This window comes from Ornithorhynchus anatinus, chromosome 3 (genome assembly GCF_004115215.2).
Source record: "Ornithorhynchus anatinus isolate Pmale09 chromosome 3, mOrnAna1.pri.v4, whole genome shotgun sequence".
Classification (NCBI taxonomy): domain Eukaryota; kingdom Metazoa; phylum Chordata; class Mammalia; order Monotremata; family Ornithorhynchidae; genus Ornithorhynchus; species Ornithorhynchus anatinus.
In genome coordinates, this window is record NC_041730.1 from 16720390 (window position 1) to 16737389 (window position 17000).

Consider the following 17000-nt stretch of genomic DNA (forward strand, 5'->3'; position numbering starts at 1 on the left):
ATCCTGCCATCCGGGTTGGGGGAGGCAAGGATTTGGGGAAGCCATCTGTCTCAGTAAGGAGAGAGTGGGAGGGAGCCAGATAGATGGAAGCACCCAGGATGGGGGCAAGGAAGAGCAAGCCTTTTCCCTCCTTCCCTTCCAGGACTCAGGCAAGTCCTGCCTCTTCCCCAGAGAGATGGAGCCCAGGTTTGGACGCTTCATTAACTCAGAGCTGCCCCCAACAAAAGGGAATTCTGAGTTCAGCAATTAAAGTTATTAGAAAGGATTGATGCCCAGTTCAGCTGGAAGACGAGGAAGACAGAATGGAAAAGGTAGGCCCAGAGGATTTGGGATGGTCTACGGAACCCTGCTAGCCCCCAACTCCATCCCTCAGCCAAGGGAACATCCAGAATGAGCCACTTCTAGCAGGTGGACCCCTCCCCTCACGGGGGTCTCCTTGGGAGAGCCATTAGGAAGCAGAAGGGGACTTCCCTGGTGGCCAAGGATGTTGGGAGGAAGGCAGAGGGATAGATGCTAATATCACAAGATGGCGGGTTTCTACTGTGGCATTCCAGACTTTTAAGATAATAGCAATAATAGTACTAGTTGTTAAGCGCTTACTGTATGTCAAGCACTGTTCTAAATGCTGGGGCAGATACAAGGTAATTAGGATGCACAAAGTCCCTGTCCCACATGGGGCTCACAGTTTAAGTAGGAGGGAGAACTAGTATTGAATTCTCATTTTACAGGAAAGGAAACTGAGGCCCAGATAAGTCATAAATTGGGTCACCCAACAGACGAGTGGCAAATCTGGAATTAGAACCCAGGGCCTCTGACTCCCAGGCCCAGACTCTTTCCACTAGGCCACGCTGCCCTGGTTTTTTGGGGTTTTTTTTCCACATTAACCCCAAGAGTTCTGGCCACATTGAGTGGGGCTGAGTTTGGGGGGCACCAAGGACCATTCAATTCCCCAAGAATTCAAGGGGAGGTGACGGTTGTGGCCTGTGGCCACTCCACGGTCCGAGGAAGAGAAGTGCAAAGTCTTTCGATTGTCGGTTTCATGTCATTCATTCATTCAGTGGTATTTATTGAGCGCTCACTGTGTGCAGAGCACTGTACTAAGCCCTTGGAATGTACAGTTCGGCAACAGATAGAGACAACCCCTGCCCAACGACGGGCTCACAGTCTAAACCGGGGAGACGGACCACAAAACAAAGCAAGTAGTCAGGCATCGATACCATCAGGATAAATAGAATCACAGATATATCCATATTATTAATAAAATAGAACAATGAATAATATATACAAATATGCACAAGTGCTGTGGGGAGGGGAAAGGGGAATGCTGGTATTTATTAAGCACTTACTGTGTGTCAGGCACTGTTCTTAGCACTGGGGTAGATCCAAGCTAATCAAGTTGGACACAGTCCCTTGTCCCACACGGGGCCCACGGTCTTAATCCCCATTTTACGGCTGAGGGAACTGAGGCCCAGAGGAGTGAAGTGATTTGCCACAAAATGGGGATTAAGACCGTGAGCCCCGTGTGGGACAGGGAGTGTGTCCAACCGGATCATCAACCCCAGCGCTTAGTAAGTGCCTGGCAGATAGTAAGCGCTTAAATGCAGTATATATGTAAACTCATTCTCTACACCGTAAACAGGCCGACCGCTATGGGAGTCTGTGGGCGTGAGCCAGGCTCTCCGAATTTCTCCTGAGCTTTTGTATTTCGGCTTTCTTCCTTCAAGGGGAAGAAAGGGAGGTCTCGAGGTCTGTGGCAAACAGAGCTAGGGGTGGGTGGGGCGGGAAAGGAGTTGCAGGATCTGCAGTTTTCCAACGGGCCCGGCTCATTTCCTCAGGAAACGGACCCAGCAAGGCCCTTCCTGTATGAACTGGAGGCCGGGCCAGGCCCGGTGCCGGCCTGCCACGTCCCGCTCTCTGACCGCCCCTGACTGAGGGGAAACCCCAGAGGACGAGGAGGGAAGGGGGCCGGGAGAGGCGGATGGTGCCGTTCCTACCGGCAGCAAGCGTTGGCCGTTGGGTCGGGCGTCTCTTCCCCTCCCGGGGGTGGGAATGGCATCTCTGCGCATCCCAAGGGCCCGTCTTCTGTTGCCTTCCAGGAGCCCCATCTTTGGGACCTCAGGGAGACATCCCGACTGGCAGGAGCCATGAAAGGCAGGCCCAGACCTGGGCCTCCTGTCGGAGGGAGAGCGGGGTCTTTCATACTTGGAAACGGGTGGCTGGACTTGCAGATTGGCTCATTGTTTAACTTTTCTCCTCTGTGAACTCTGGCTGACTCCCGCCCAGCCGCTGTCGCTTGGGTTTTGGTTGCTTCCCCGTGGTTCCAACCTTTTATCCCGGTGTTTATTTTCCTGGCTGAAGATGGGGCCGGGGGGGCGAGCGGAGGGAGGAAAAGCAGGTCAGCCTCGGAGATGGTTTAGAGTCATCAGTTTCTCCTTCTTTCCTTGTACTGCGGCCAACCTTATCCGTTGTCTGCCTCTTCCCTCGTAGAGGATTTGTGAAAGCTGCATCTGGGCCTTCCCCCCTTTCCCCCCCCGCCCCCCATCTCCGCCTCCCTCCCTCCGGGCACATTAACCAAGCTTGCTTTAGAGCAGCTGTTATCTTTCTCCTGAAATCCTGTGCTGACTCGGTGGATTCACCGCTCTCTGACTTTTCCTGGTCCAGTGCAAATTGTGTGTTGCTTCTCTGTCCCCAGGGCCTGTCAGAGGCAGCTTGTTCATTGTGATTACAACTCTTCTGATCTCTCCTGGGTGCTTCATAATTAATAATAATAATAATGGTACTTGTTCATTCATTCATTCATTCAATCGTATTTATTGAGCGCTTACTTTGTGCAGTGCCCGTGGAATGTACAGGCGGCAACGGATAGAGAAAATCCCTGCCCAACAGCGGGCTCACAGTCTAAAAGGGGAAAGGAGAGGACAGCAAAACAAAACAAGTGGTCAGGCATCAATACCATCAAGATAAACAGAATCATAGATAATACAAGGCATTAATAAAATAGAGTAATAAATAATATATACAAATATACATAAGTGCTGTGGGGAGGGGAAAGGGATAGAGCAGAGGGAGGGAGTAGGGGGAATGGAGAGGGGAGGAGAGGCAGAGGGAAAGGGAGGACTCAGGCTGGGAAGGCCTCCTGGAGGAGGTGAGCTCTCAGTAGGGCTTTGAAAGGGGGAAGTGAGCTAGTCTGGCAGATGTGAGGAGGGAGGACATTCCAGGACAGCGGTAGGACGTGGGCCGGGGGTCGACGGCGGGACGGGCGAGAATGCGGCACTGTGAGGAGGTTAGCGGCAGAGGAGTGGAGTGTGCAGGCTGGGCTGTAGAAGGAGAGAAGGGAGGTGAGGTAGGAGGGGGCCAGGGGATGGACAGTTTTGAAGCCAAGAGTGGCTCACAGGCAACTACCGGTGATTTTTGAGGAGGGGAGTGACATGCTCAGAGCGTTTCTGTAGAAAGATGATCTGGACAGCGGAGTGAAGTATAGACTGGAGCGGGGAGAGACAGGAGGATGGAAGATCGGAGAGGAGGCTGATGCAATAATCCAGTCGGGATATGATGAGAGCTTGTACCAGCAAGGTAGCAGATTGGATGGAGAGGAAAGGGCGGACGTTGGCGATGTTGTGAAGGTGAGACCGGCAGCTTTTGCTGACGGATTGGATGTGTGGGGTGAATGAGAGAGCGGAGTCAAGGATGACACCGAGGTTGTGGGCCTGTGAGACGGGAAGGATGGTAGTGCCGTCCACAGTGACGGGGAAGTCAGGGAGAGGACAGGGTTTGGGAGGGAAGATGAGGAGCTCAGTCTTGGACATGTTGAGTTTTAGGTGGTGGGCGGACATCCTGGTGGAGATGACCTGAAGGTAGGAGGAGATATGAGCCTGAAGGGAGAGGGAGAGAACAGGGGAGGAGATGTAGATAACAATAATAATAATAATAGTGGTATTTGTTAAGTGCAAAGCACTGTTGTAAGCTCTGGGGTTGATACAAGGTAATCAGGTTGTCCCAAGTGGGGCTCAGTCTTAATCCCCATTTTACAGATGAGGTAACTGGGGCACAGAGAAGTTAAGTGACTTGCCCAAAGTCACACAGCTGATAAGTGGCAGAGGCAGAATTAGAACCCATGACCTCTGAATCCCAAGCCCATGCTCTTTTCACTAAGCCACGCTGCTTCACTGATTTTGGTGTTATCTGCGTAGAGATGATAGTTGAAGCCGTGGGAGTGAATGAGTTCACCAAGGGAGTGAGTATAGATGGAGAACAGAAGGGGACCGAGAACTGACCCTTGAGGAGCCCCTACAGTTAGGGGCTGGGGGCGGGGGGGAGCCCGCGAAGAGACCGAGAATGAGCGGCCAGAGGGATAGGAGAACCAGGAGAGGACAGAGTCCGTGAAGCCAAGGTTGGATAAAGTGTTGAGGAGAAGGGGATGGTCGACAGTGTCAAAGGCAGCCGTGAGGTCTAGGAGGATTAGGATAGAGTAGGAGTCGTTGGATTTGGCAAGAAGGAGGTCATGGGTGACCTCTGAGAGGGCAGTTTCGGTGGAGTGGAGGGAACGGAAGCCAGATTGGAGGAGGTCCAGGAGAGAGTTGGAGTTGAGGAATTCTGGGCAGCGAGTGTAGACGACTCGTTCTAGGAGTTTGGAAAGGAAGGGTAGGAGGGAGATAGGACGATAACTGGAAGGGGAAGTGGGGTCGAGAGAGGGTTTTTTTAGGATGGGGAGACATGGGCATGTTTGAAGGCAGAGGGGAAGAAGCCATTGGAGAGTGAGTGGTTAAAGATGAAAGTTAAGGAGGGGAGGAGGGAAGGGACGATAGTTTTTATAGGATGAGCGGGAATGGGGTCCGAAGCATAGGCGGAGGGGGTGGCACTTGCGAGGAACTTACTATGTGCCAAGCACTATTCTAAGTACTGGGGTAGAAAGAAGCGAATCAGGTTGGACACAGTCCCTGTCCCACATGGGGCTCACTGTCTCAATCCCCATTTTACAGATGAGGTCACCGAAGTCCAGAGAAGTGAAGTGACTTGCCCAAGGTCACACAGCAGGCATGTGGTGAACCTGGGATTCAAATCCAGATCCTTCTGACTCCCGGGCCTATGCTAAGCCACTAAGCCATGCTGCTTCTGTAATACCTGATTGATTAATTGAATACATCACCCGGATTCTATTTATTTGCTATTGTTTTAATGAGATGTTCTTCCCCTTGATTCTATATATTGCCATTGTTCTTGTCTGTCCGTCTCCCCTGATTAGACTGTAAGCCCGTCAGAGGGCAGGGACTGTATCTGTTACCGATTTGTACATTCCAAGCACTTAGTACAGTGCTCTGCACATAGTAAGCGCTCAGTAAATACTGCTGAATGAATTAATTGAAGAGTGATCTGCTTCATTTATTCAATAGTATTTATTGAGTGCTTACTATGTGCAGAGCACTGTAATAAGCGCTTGGAATGGACAGTTCGGCAACAGAGACAATCCCTGCCCAATAACGGGCTCACAGTCTAAACAAGGGAGACAGACAGCAAAGCAGAACAGAACAAAACAAGTAGTCTGGCGCAGACATCATCAAGAAAAATAGAATCATAGATAGATACACATCATAAACAAAATAAATAGAGAAATAATACATACAAATATGCACAGTGCTGAGGGGAGGGGAAGGGGGTGGAGCAAAGGGAGGGAGTAGGAGGACTGGGAAGGGGAGGAGGGGTGGAGGGAAGGGGAAGGCTCAGTCTGGGAAGGCCTCCTGGAGGAGGTGAGCTCTCAGGAGGGCTTTGAAGAGGGGAAGAGAGTCAGTTTGGCGGAGGTGAGGAGGGAGGGCGTTCCGGGACGGCGGGAGGACGTGGGCCGGGGGTCGACGGCGGGACGGGCACGAATGGGGGACCGTGAGGAGGTGAGCGGCAGAGGAGCGGAGAGTACGGGGTGGGCAGTAGAAAGAGAGAAGGGAGGTGAGGTAGGAGGGGGCAAGGTGATGGAGAGCTTTGAAGCCAAGAGTGAGGAGTTTTTGTTTCGTGTGAAGGTCGATAGGCAACCACTGGAGGTTTTTGAGGAGGGGAGTGACATGCCCAGAGCGTTTCTGTAGGAAGGTGATCCGGGGAGCGGATCTGCGTGTTCATGGTGCTCTGAGCTCTGTCTCTTCTGTTTCCCCGTCTCCTCTTCTCTCCAGGGTTTTAGAAGGACTTAAGCCCGCCCCTTCTCCCCAGTTCAAGAACTGGGTTCTGCAAGCCAGCCAGCTTCTCCTAATCGGTCACTCAGGGGTATTTATTGAGCGTTTACCCAGTGCAGAGCACCGTACTGAGCTCTTGGGAGAGGACCATACAGTAGAGTTGGTTCACTGCCTTCCAGGAGGTTCCAATCATCAGTTGGAGGGGCTGAGCTCTTCCCCTGCCCTGAATGTCCGCTGCTGCTCCCAGGACCCTGGGCGCAGGAACCCTTGGGTGCTGCCAGGTCAGGGAGCACTTCTGGGATGCAGACTTTAGCTCCTGGGACGGCTTCACAGCTGGCGGCCGCCGGGTCATTCCGGAACGGCCCCGGAACCGGCTCCCCCCGGGGGACCGAGTCCCTGCCAGGCTCAATCCATTAGTGAGAGAGAAGCAATTTGGCCTAGAGAAAGCAGCCTGGCCTTGTGGATGTTGCCCGAGATTGGGAATCAGAAGGACCTGGGTTCTAATAAATGATAATAACGATAATAATATTTGTTGAGCACTGACATGGTGCCAGGGGCCGTTCTAAGCACTGGGGAAGATAGAAAGTAATCAGTTTGGAGACAGTCCACGTCCCACGTGAGGCTCACAGTCTTAATCCTCGTTTTACAGATGAGGTGACCGGGGCACAGAGAAAAGTGAAGTGACTTGCCCAAGCTCACACAGCAGACGGGCGGCAGAACCGGGACTAGAACCCGGGCCCTTCTGACTGCCAGGCCCGTGCTGTATTCGCTAGGCTACGCTGCTTCTTGAAGTCGTCACCACTTGTCTGTTTTGTAACCTTGGGCAAGTCACTTATCTGCCCTGTGCCTCAGTGACCTCATCTGTAAAATGGGGATGAAGACTGTGAACCCATGTGGGACATGGAGTGTGTCCAACCTGATTAGTTTGTGTCTACTCCAGAGTTTAGTACAGTGCCTGGCACATAGCATTTAACAAATAGCAAAAAATATATATATATCGTGCACTCACTGTGTGCAGAACACTGTACTAAACCAGAGAAGCAGCGTGGCTCAGTGGAAGGAGCACGAGCTTTGGAGTCAGAGGTCATGAGTTCGAATCCCACCTCTGCCACTCGTCAGCTGTGGACTGTGGGCAAGTCACTTAACTTCTCTGTGCCTCAGTTACCTTATCTGTAAAAGGGGATTAAGACTGTGAGCCCCACGTGGGACATCCTGATTCCCCTGTGTCTACCCCTTTTTTCCCCTTTTCCCTCTGCTCCTCCACCTCTCCCTTCCCATCCCCACAGCACTGTACCCGTCCGCTCAACTGTATATATTTTCGTTACCCTATTTATTTTGTTAATGAATTGTACATCGCCTCGATTCTATTTAGTTGCCATCGGTTTTTACGAGACGTTCTTCCCCTTGACGCTGTTTAGTGCCATCGTTCTCGTCTGTCCGTCTCCCCCGATCAGACCGTAAGCCCGTCAAACGGCAGGGACCGTCTCTATCTGTTGCCGACTTGTTCATCCCAAGCGCTTAGTACAGTGCTCTGCACATAGTAAGCGCTCAATAAATACTATTGAATGAATGAATGAATACCCCAGCGCTTAGAACAGTGCTCGGCACATAGTAAGCGCTTAACAAATACCTACGTTATTACTATTATTATTATTAAACACTGGGGAGAATACAGTCCAGTCAACTTGGTAGGCGCCATCCCTGCCCTCAAGAAGCTTATAGTCTAGAGGGGAAACAGACAATGAAATAAATTACAGGCAGGGGAAATGGCGGAGTATGCGGTCAAGCACGCACATAATGTGCGGGGCTGAGGGTGGGTGGATATCAAGCGCTTGAAGCAGCATGGCGTAGTGGATAGAGTACAGGCCTAGAAGTCAGAGGTCATGGGTTCTAATCCCGGCTCCACCACGTCAGCCGTGTGACCATGGGCAAGTCGGTTCACTTCTGTGGGCCTCAGTTACCTCATCTGGAAAATGGGGATTGAGACTGTGAGCCCCATGTGGGCAGGGACTATGTCCAACCCAATTTATTCTATCTACCCTAGCGCTTAGTACAGTGCCTGGCACATGGTAAGTGCTTAACAAATACCATAATTATTATGAAAGGGGACAGATCTGAGGTCTCCCCTGGGGGGCTGCGGCACCCCTGGACCAGGTACTGAAGCAGGAGGGTGGGAACTTGTCTACCAACTCTGTTGCTTTATACTCTCCCAAGTGCTTACTTAGTACAGTGCTCAGCACACAGTAAGCACTCAGTGAATGTCACTGATTGCTTGAGTGAAGGCAGGCTCCCGCCCAGCTCATCCCTCACCCCTCAAAGTTCCAGCCCCTCCCCCATCAAAGAGCACTCCAGGTGGGGGTCCCAGGGACAGAGAAAGCCCACTCCTCCGCTCTTCAGCCCCAGAATCCACTCCCTCTCCAGTCTAAGTACCTTCCCTTCCTCCAGGCCAAGTCTGTTAGTTTGGTTTTGTTTTTCTAATGCTATCTAAGCACTTACTGTGTGCCAGCCTCTATACTACGTGCCGAGGAAGGTACAAGCTAATCAGATTGGACACAGTCCATGTTCATTCATTCGTTCAGTCGTATTTATTGAGCGCTTACTGTGTGCAGAGCACTTTACTAAGCGCTTGGGAGAGTACAATATTGGCTCAGTGGAAAGAGCCTGGATTTGGGAGTCAGAAGTCATGGGTTCGAATCCCGGCTCTGCCACTTGTCAGCCGTGTGACTGTGGGCAAGTCACTTAACTTCTCTGGGCATCAGTTACCTCATCTGTAAAACGGGGATTAACTGTGAGCCTCACGTGGGACAACCTGATGACCCTGTATCTACCCCAGCGCTTAGAACAGTGCTCCGCACAAAGTAAGCACTTAACAAATACCGACATTATTATAAGTAGACCCATTCCCTTGCCCATAACAAGCCTACATCCTGAGAGAGCCTACAGTGTTAATCACCATTTTACAGACGAGTAATTGAGGCACAGAGAAGTGAAGTGACTTGCCCAAGGTCACCGAGCAGACAAATGGCAGGGCTGGGATTAGAATCCAGGTCCTCTGACTCCCAGGTCGTGCTCTATCCGCTAGACGATGCTGCTCTGCCCTGAAAACCCCTCAGAGACTGGGGAAGGTCAAGAAGGAATCCGATGGGTCTCCGGAGGAAAACGCCTCCAAGGCCTCCTTAAAAAGCCGATTGGCCTATCAGTCAATCAGTCAATCATATTTATTGATCACTTACTGGATGCAAAGCACCCTACTAAGTGCTTGGGGGAATACAATATAATGATATAACAGAGTTGGTAGACACATTTTCCACTCAATGAACTTGCAGTCTAGAGGCATCCTGCAGGCTAGTGGAAAGAGCCACGGGCCTGGGAGTCAGAGGAACTGGGTTCTAATCCCGGCTCTGCCACTTGTCTGCTGTGTAACGTTGGACAAGTCACTTAACTTCTCTGGGCCTCGGTTTCGTATATGTAAAATGGGAATTCAATCCCTCTTCTCCCTCCTTAGACTCTGAGCTCCGTGAGGGACAGGGACTATGGCCCGATTATCTTGTATCTACCCCATTGTCTGGCACACAGTAAGCGCTAAACAAATACCACAGTTATTATCATCATCATCATTAAGGTTGCCCTAGGTGTACCTCGGGCCTTAGAGGCCAGGCGGAGGTCAGACAGAGACTGGGCAGGGGGCCGGCAGAGGGCTTCAGCTGCCGCTCCCGCAGATGGATCGATTCACTTCTAGGCGCCGAGCAGGGGGTTGGATTTCAGCGTTCAGCGGCTCTCCATCCCCAAAGCTAAAAAAAACCACTCCAGGAAGGAAATACCGAGTGGTTTCTGCCCTCCTGAGCTCCCCCCTGTGCTCTTGGGCCCAGAGCGGAGGCAAAAGTTCTGTGAGGGAGTCGGCGTGATCGCCCAGTGCCCTCAGCGGCCGTTTAACTGGCCCAGCCTTCAATCCCGGCTCCTCATCAAGGGGAAAGGCCAGTCGGCACCTCAGACCCGTGGGCAGCCAGCCCTATCCCAGTTCTAGAGCCCCGGGAATCCTTCCCCTCCGCCATCTTATTCCTGAGGACTTCCACCCTTCCGACAGTCTTTCAGTGGGCGTCAGAGGATCAACAAGGAGGGAAACTGGAACCACCTCAACCAGGACAGAATCTGGTCTAAACCCAGGGCTCTTCGGAAGCCGTCTCTGCATCAGATTGGGGGAGGGATGGAGTTCCAGTCTTGGGAAACAGAGTGAGCGAGGGAAACAGGGGAGGGAGAGGTGAGAATGAGCCAGGGGGGGGGACACAATGGAGAAAGTGAGTTGGGGGAACTGTAGGTGAAGAGAGCCCGTATGCAGGCTGGATGGGACGGGGCCCAGCCTTGCTCCTGGGACAACGGGGCACGAGTACAGGGCTGCGGCTCTGGGGCAGGGGAGAGGACGGCAGGGAGCCTGCAGCTGATGGAGCACAGCAAAGAGGCTGCAGGGCAGAGTGGGGGGACTGTGGGGAAGTTGTGGGGGTGGTGTGGGGTAGCAAGGGGGCTGTTGAAGACAGCAGGGACAGAGAAGGGAGGCTGCAGGGGTTGGGGGCAGCAACGAGTAGGCTGTGGGGCAGAGGGAGGCAGTAGGGAGGCTATCTGGGACAGGGGGACACCGCGGAGGCTGTGAGGGCAGAAGGGAGTCTTCCGACCCTAAATCCGGTGGGAATCGGGACCTCCCCTCCCGCTTGGTCCAGGGACCTGGGGTCAGTGACCCCAGTTAACGTGCCAGCCCCAGCCCAGTGTCCCTTTGCTGGGGGCTCTGCAGAGGAGACCCCGGACCCCGAGAGGAAATCCCAAACCCGAGCAGCACAAGCCTCTCTCAGCTGCCCGCACCCCCTCCCCGCACCCGGCCTCCTCCCGACTCCTTTGGCTCCCCGGCCTTCCCCTCCGAACACCCTCTCCCCTCCCACCCCGCCCCCCCAAAGCGGGGGCGTGAAGCTACTCCAGGCGACTGAGGTTATGGAGAATGTGATTTATGCTGCAGCAATGGATCCCGTGGTGTTTTGCTGCTTCCACCTAATTGCTTGCACGTGTCAGGCGGGTGGGGCCCCAAGCAGGGGCTGAAGTCGAAGGGGCAGAGTTGCCAACTGTCGGTGGCTCCGAGATCCATTCTGAAGGGGGCCCCGGATCGGACCCGGACCCGGCCTGACCAGGGAGTTGCCTCCTCACTCAGCCCCTTCCTCTCCCCTCCTCCTCCCGTCTCCCCCACCCGGAGGAGAGAAGCTGGGCCGATTGAAACTCCCGTTAGTCGAGTGGGAGAAACGGAGGCGTGAAGCAGGACCTGTTCCTGCAGATTGGACTAATGATAATAATCGTAATTGTGGTATTTATTAAGCGCTTCCTCTGTGCCAGGCACCGTACTAAGCACAGGGATGGGTACAAGCAAATCGGATTGGACACAGTCCCCGTACCACGTAGGGCTCCTAGTCTCCATCTCCATTTTACGTACGAGGGAACCGAGGCCCAGAAAAGTGAAGTGACTTGTCCAAGGTCACCCAACAGACAAGTCGCGGAGCTGGGATTAGAACCCAGGTCCTTCTGATTCTGAGGGCTGTGCTCTATCCACGGTCTCCCTCCCTGAGCCACGAGTGGCCGGTTTGTCTCCTCTCTGGGCCCCGATCGGCAGGCGCCCACGTCCTCTGCCTCTCGCGATCCTGGTCCGCCCCGCCCCACGGAGCTCGGATCCTTGCGTCGTTCTCGACTGAGGCTTTTTTCTCCCCTGGTCCGAGCTCACGTTCTGCCGTTGGCGAAGCAGGCCACCATCTGGGTCCCAGCTCTGTCAGGGCAAGGTGGAGGGGGTTGTCAGACCAGGGAGGACGGGTGTGCTGGGGGATCTCTCGCTTGATCCGTTCTCTTTTGGCGGAGGGACTCTGCCCATGGCGTCCTCCTGCCTTTCACCGCACTCAAAGCCCTCCGGATGCCAACCTTGTGGTGAGGGAAGCAGCTGGCAAGGGTGACCTCTGTTCTGGGGTGCGGGTGTAATATGCGAGAGGGAGGAGGAAATCAATCCTTCAATAGTACGTACCGAGTGCTTTCTCTGTGCCGAGCACTGTACTAAACGTTTGGGATGGGCCAACAGCACCCCAAGCCCCGGACTCCCGTCTTGGGCTCGGATGCCTGTTGGCTTTTCCATGTGTCTGAATGTGAACCAACTTGGTTACCAACCCCGGGCAGGTCAGTGGTCCGACCGGCTCAGGATTCCGTCTTCATCGGGGGAGACTGGGCACTGGAAATGGCTGCCTTCCTGGAGCATCTTGGGTTAGGGGTGAATCTTTTAAATACCCCTAGATTTCCCTTCTAATGTATGCATATTTTTAATACGGTATTTAAGTGCTTACTATGTATCAAACACCGTTTGAAGCGCCGGGATAGATACGAGCTAGTCAGGTTGGGCACAGTCCGTGTCCCACATGTGGCTCACGGTCTTAATCCCCATTTAACAGATAAGATAACTGAGTCACAGATTGGCGAAGCGACTTGCCCAAGGTCACACAGCAGACAAGCGGCTGAGCTGGGATTAAAACCCAGGTCCTTTTGACTCCCAGGTCCGTGCAGTATTCACTAGGCCACATTGCTTCTCCACTAATTCAGTCGTATTAATTGAGCACTTACTATGTGCCGAGCACTGTACTAAGTGTGTGGGAGAATACAATATAATAATCAACGGACATATTCCCTGCCCACAAGCTTACAATCTAGAGGGGGAAGATAGATATTAAAATCCATAGATTGCAGATATGAATGTAAGTGCTTTGGGGCTGGGAGGGGGGATTTCCAATAATAATTCGTCAGGGGCAATATTGAGTGGAAATGTGGAATTTAAGTGGAAAAGTCACAGATATGAGTTCTAGTCCCAGCTCTGCAATCGGCCTGCTGTGGGACCTTAGGTAGATCGTTTAATACCTCTCTCTGGATCTCAGTTCCCTCATGAGGATAATACCAACCCGTCCCTACCCCATAGGGATGTTGTGAGGATAAAATGAAATCACTGCAGGGACAGCACTTTGTTCCATTAATAGTGCTCTGCAAATTAATAGCAATAATTATGATGACGGTGGAATTTAAGTACTTACGATGCGCCAAACGCTGCACTAAGCAATGCAGTGTCCCTGTCCCATGTGGGGCTCACAGTCTAAGGAAGGAGAGCCGGTATTTTAGCCTCACTTTTACAGATGAGGACCCTGAGTCACAGAGTTAAGTGACTTGCCCAAGGATATATAACTGGCAAGTGGCAGGACTAGGATTTAGAACCCAGGCCTCCTGTCTCCCAGACCTATTTTCTTCCCACTAAGTCACCTTGCGTCTCCAATTAAGGGATTAATAATATGGACCTATCACCTGTGTCTTTAACCCTTCTCGAGCCTTCTACCGTCTCTAACGTTTCTGTCTACATCCATGGATTTCTCAGATAACCCACAGTGAAGCCCCTGGGATTCATCAGTTTGCCGAAGCCTTTCTCAGTTGTGTTTTTTCCCTGGACGGCTTCGGCATTCTGACCTGTCCCATATTCGCCTTCCTAGCTCCAGTGGGTGCCCCATGGGGGTAGGCGGAGTGAATAATAACAGTAATAATGGGCATTTGTTAAGCTCTTACTACGTGCCAAACACCTTTACAAGGGTGGGGTCGATACGAGGTCGTCAGGTTGGGCACAGGTTGGGAGTTGGTGCATATTGATTCTGTGCCCACCCCCGATCCTGATTTTGGTGCCTTCGGGTGGGGTCCCCTCCCGGCAGGGTCCTGGCCCTCTCAGCCTCTCCTGGCACTGAAGCCGTCCCCCCGCCCCCCGTGGATACCAGCATGTGCCCCCACAGCCCCCACCGGGCAGAGGAAGACGGACGGCCGCTGCGCCCGACCCAGCCCCGGCCGGCGGGCACCTGGCCGGGCTCCGCCGCGGGCGAAGGGAGGAAGGACCCACCGGTGCTGGAGCCGTCCGGGAGGGCGGCGGGGGGCGGGCGAGAGGAGGGCTGCCCCGCCGACCCCCTGGCCGTCTCCCGCCTGCGCAGCTCCTCCGTGGAGATCCGCGAGAAGGGCTCCGAGTTCCTGAAGGAAGAGTTACACAAGGCTCAGAAGGTATGGGGGGGAACCCGGCCTTGGGGGGCAGGCGGGGGGCTCTGGAGGTGGGCTGGCAAATGGCGGGGGCAGGGGTAAGGATTGATTGATGGAGTGGAAGGCTGGCCATCTATAATCTGGAGTCAAAAGGGTGGTTCTTGGGTGGGCTCTGGGAGTGGGCTGGCAAATGGTCGGGGTTAGTGATTTGATTGATGGAGGGCTGCTGGGAAGGCTGACCACCGGGAGCGGGAAGCTTCTGTAATCTGGGGGCAGGAGGGTGGGTCCCCCAGGGGATTTGGGAAGGACTGATGTTCTGAATCGATCAGTGGTATTGACCGAGCCCTTGCTGTAAGCAGAGCACTGTATTCAACTCTTGGCAAAGTACGCTAGAGTTGGTGGATGCTATCCCCGCCCTCAAGGAGCTTACGCTCTACAGGCGAAGACAGTATAATATAATAGAGGTGGGAGACTCTCGATCCCCGCCCCCAGAGAAGCTCGCTTTCTAGCATCTGTCGCTCAAACCCTTCGTCGCCTCAGGAGCTGAAGCTGAAGGATGAAGAGTGTGAGCGATTGTCAAAGGTCCGAGAGCAGCTGGAGCAGGAGCTGGAAGAACTGACAGCCAGTCTTTTTGAGGTACCTCCCCTCACCACCCGGCCTGCCTCTCTGAGCCACCCTCACCCCCGGCCCCATCCTACCAGTAGAAGCGGTGTCGCCTAATGGATAGAGCACGGGCCTGGGAGTCGAAAAGACCCGGGTTCTAATCCTGGCTCCACCCCTCGTCCGCTGTGTGACCGTGGGCAAGTCACTTCTCCGTGCCTCAGTACCTCATCTGCAAAATGGGCATTAAGACCGTGAGTCTAGTGTGGGATACGGACCGGGTCCAACTTGATTATCTCGTATCTACCCCTGTGCTTAGTACAGCTCCTGGCGCGTAGTACGAGCTTAACGAAAACCGTAAAAAAAAGTGGCAAAACTAGTGCATCCCTCTCTTCCTCCGTGGGACCCAGGGTCAGTGAGGTGGGTCCCACCGAGCACCTCGGCTTGTGTGTTGGCCGCAGCTCCACGCTCTGGTGACTGCCCGAGACGCTGCCCTTTCGTCCGTCTGTCCGTCCGCCCTTCCCTTTCCTTCCGTTCTTTTCTTCCCCTTCCCTCTCCTCGCCTCCCAGGCAGTTGTCACTCCACTCCCCTGCCATTCCAGAGCCAGAGCCCGGGAAACCCACGCTGGAGCTCGAGAGCCTTGGAGATGTGTGCCAGACCCTGCTCACCTCAGTGTCCGGCAGGATCTGCCCCCTCAGCCAAGAAATCCAGCGTGGGCTTTCCCCGTGGTCTGCTCCCTTCAGTGCCCTCCGTGGAACCAGTGGCGTGGACAGAGTAGCTGGAGCTCGGAGGAAGTAACCACTTCCGCCTCGAGCGGAGCTCAGCTGGGCTCACCACCCCCTTGCTTGGGCAGCCTGGACGGGAGGGAGTGCTACCCTCGGAGTCTGGAAAGCTGGTGACCGGCTTTAGCGACCAGCTGGGCCGTGGTCTCTCCCCCCGCAGGAAGCCCACAAGATGGTGCGAGAGGCCAACACCAAACAGGCCGCGTCCGAGAAGCAGCTGATGGAAGCCCGTGGGAAGGTGAGACCAGAAGCCTCTTGCTTTCCTGTGCCCTCCTAGAGCCTGTCCCTGTGGGACTCCCAGGCCAAGTCCAAATCTATGATGAGAGTAAGACTGACCAGGTTTTGGGGGGCCGGGGAGGCTTGGGAGGGGAGAAAATCTCAGCTTTAACTAGGTGAGGGGACGCAGCTGTGTGGCGTAGAGGAGAGAGCCCAAGCCTGGGCGTCAGAAGGACCCGGGTTCTAATCCCGGCTCTGCCTCTTGTCTGCTGTGTGACCTCGGGCAAGTCGCTCCACTTCTCTGGGTCTCAGTTCCCTCACCTGTCCAATGGGGATTAAGACTGTGAGCCCCAGGTGGGACGTGGACCGAGTCCAACCTGATTAACTTTACCTCAGCACTTAGAACTGAGCCTGGCACATAGTAAGTGCTTAAAAAATGCCATTTAAAAAAAAAGATAACGTCAACTCCAGAAGACCTGCCGGTCTGGCCGTCCGAGACGCGGGGACCGCCAAACCATGGGGACGCTACCTCCGCCTCTCTTGGGGAGGGTTGTGTGGACACAGGCGGTTGGTAGCCGGGGGCTGGGGCTCTGCGATGCCGGGGTCCCGGCCTCTGGTTTTGGTGGGGGTGGCAGGGAGCCTGACCGCCCTCCCTCCCGACCAGATCGACATGCTCCAGGCCGAGGTGACGGCCCTGAAGACCCTGGTCATCACGTCTACCCCATCCTCTCCCAACCGGGAGCTGCACCCCCAACTCCTGAGCCCCACCAAGGCGGCCTTCCGGAAGGGGCACTCCCGCAACAAGAGCACGAGCAGCGCCGCCATCTGCCCCGCCGCCTGTCCCGCCGCCTGCCCCGCCGGCGGCCACAGCCTCCCCTTCGACCCCGCCGGCCGCGAGTGCAAAGAGGTGGGTGGCGAGGCCGGCGTTTTGGGCGGACTGTACAGAGAATCCTTTTCCCGGGGCCCGTTGGGGGCCCGATCTCCTCAGCGGTCGCCGCCCAGTCGGACGGATCCTCCCGTCAGAGCCATCCACTGGGGAGCGGGCGGGGCCCCGGGGGGGGGGGGCCTTCGGGATCCCCCCGATGTCGTTAACCTGAGGTGGTGGCTTGGAATAGCTTGTGGATCCCCCACCCCCCAACAATGACAGTCCCTCACCAGTGGGTGTGGTGGGAGGGGTCTTCCA

At 54.5% G+C, this 17000-nt stretch overlaps 1 protein-coding gene across 2 annotated transcripts in view; it reads left to right on the forward strand.

Moving 5' to 3' along the window:
• RAB3IL1 (RAB3A interacting protein like 1) overlaps positions 1-17000 on the forward strand; it is a 41170-nt gene that overhangs the window by 11726 nt on the left and 12444 nt on the right. For both annotated transcript variants that reach the window (XM_029061521.2, XM_029061520.2), the window contains exons 2-5: positions 13907-14243; positions 14760-14855; positions 15762-15839; positions 16482-16724. In XM_029061521.2, coding sequence (XP_028917354.1) covers positions 13907-14243; positions 14760-14855; positions 15762-15839; positions 16482-16724 — 754 coding nt within the window. The remainder of the gene's footprint in view (positions 1-13906; positions 14244-14759; positions 14856-15761; positions 15840-16481; positions 16725-17000) is intronic.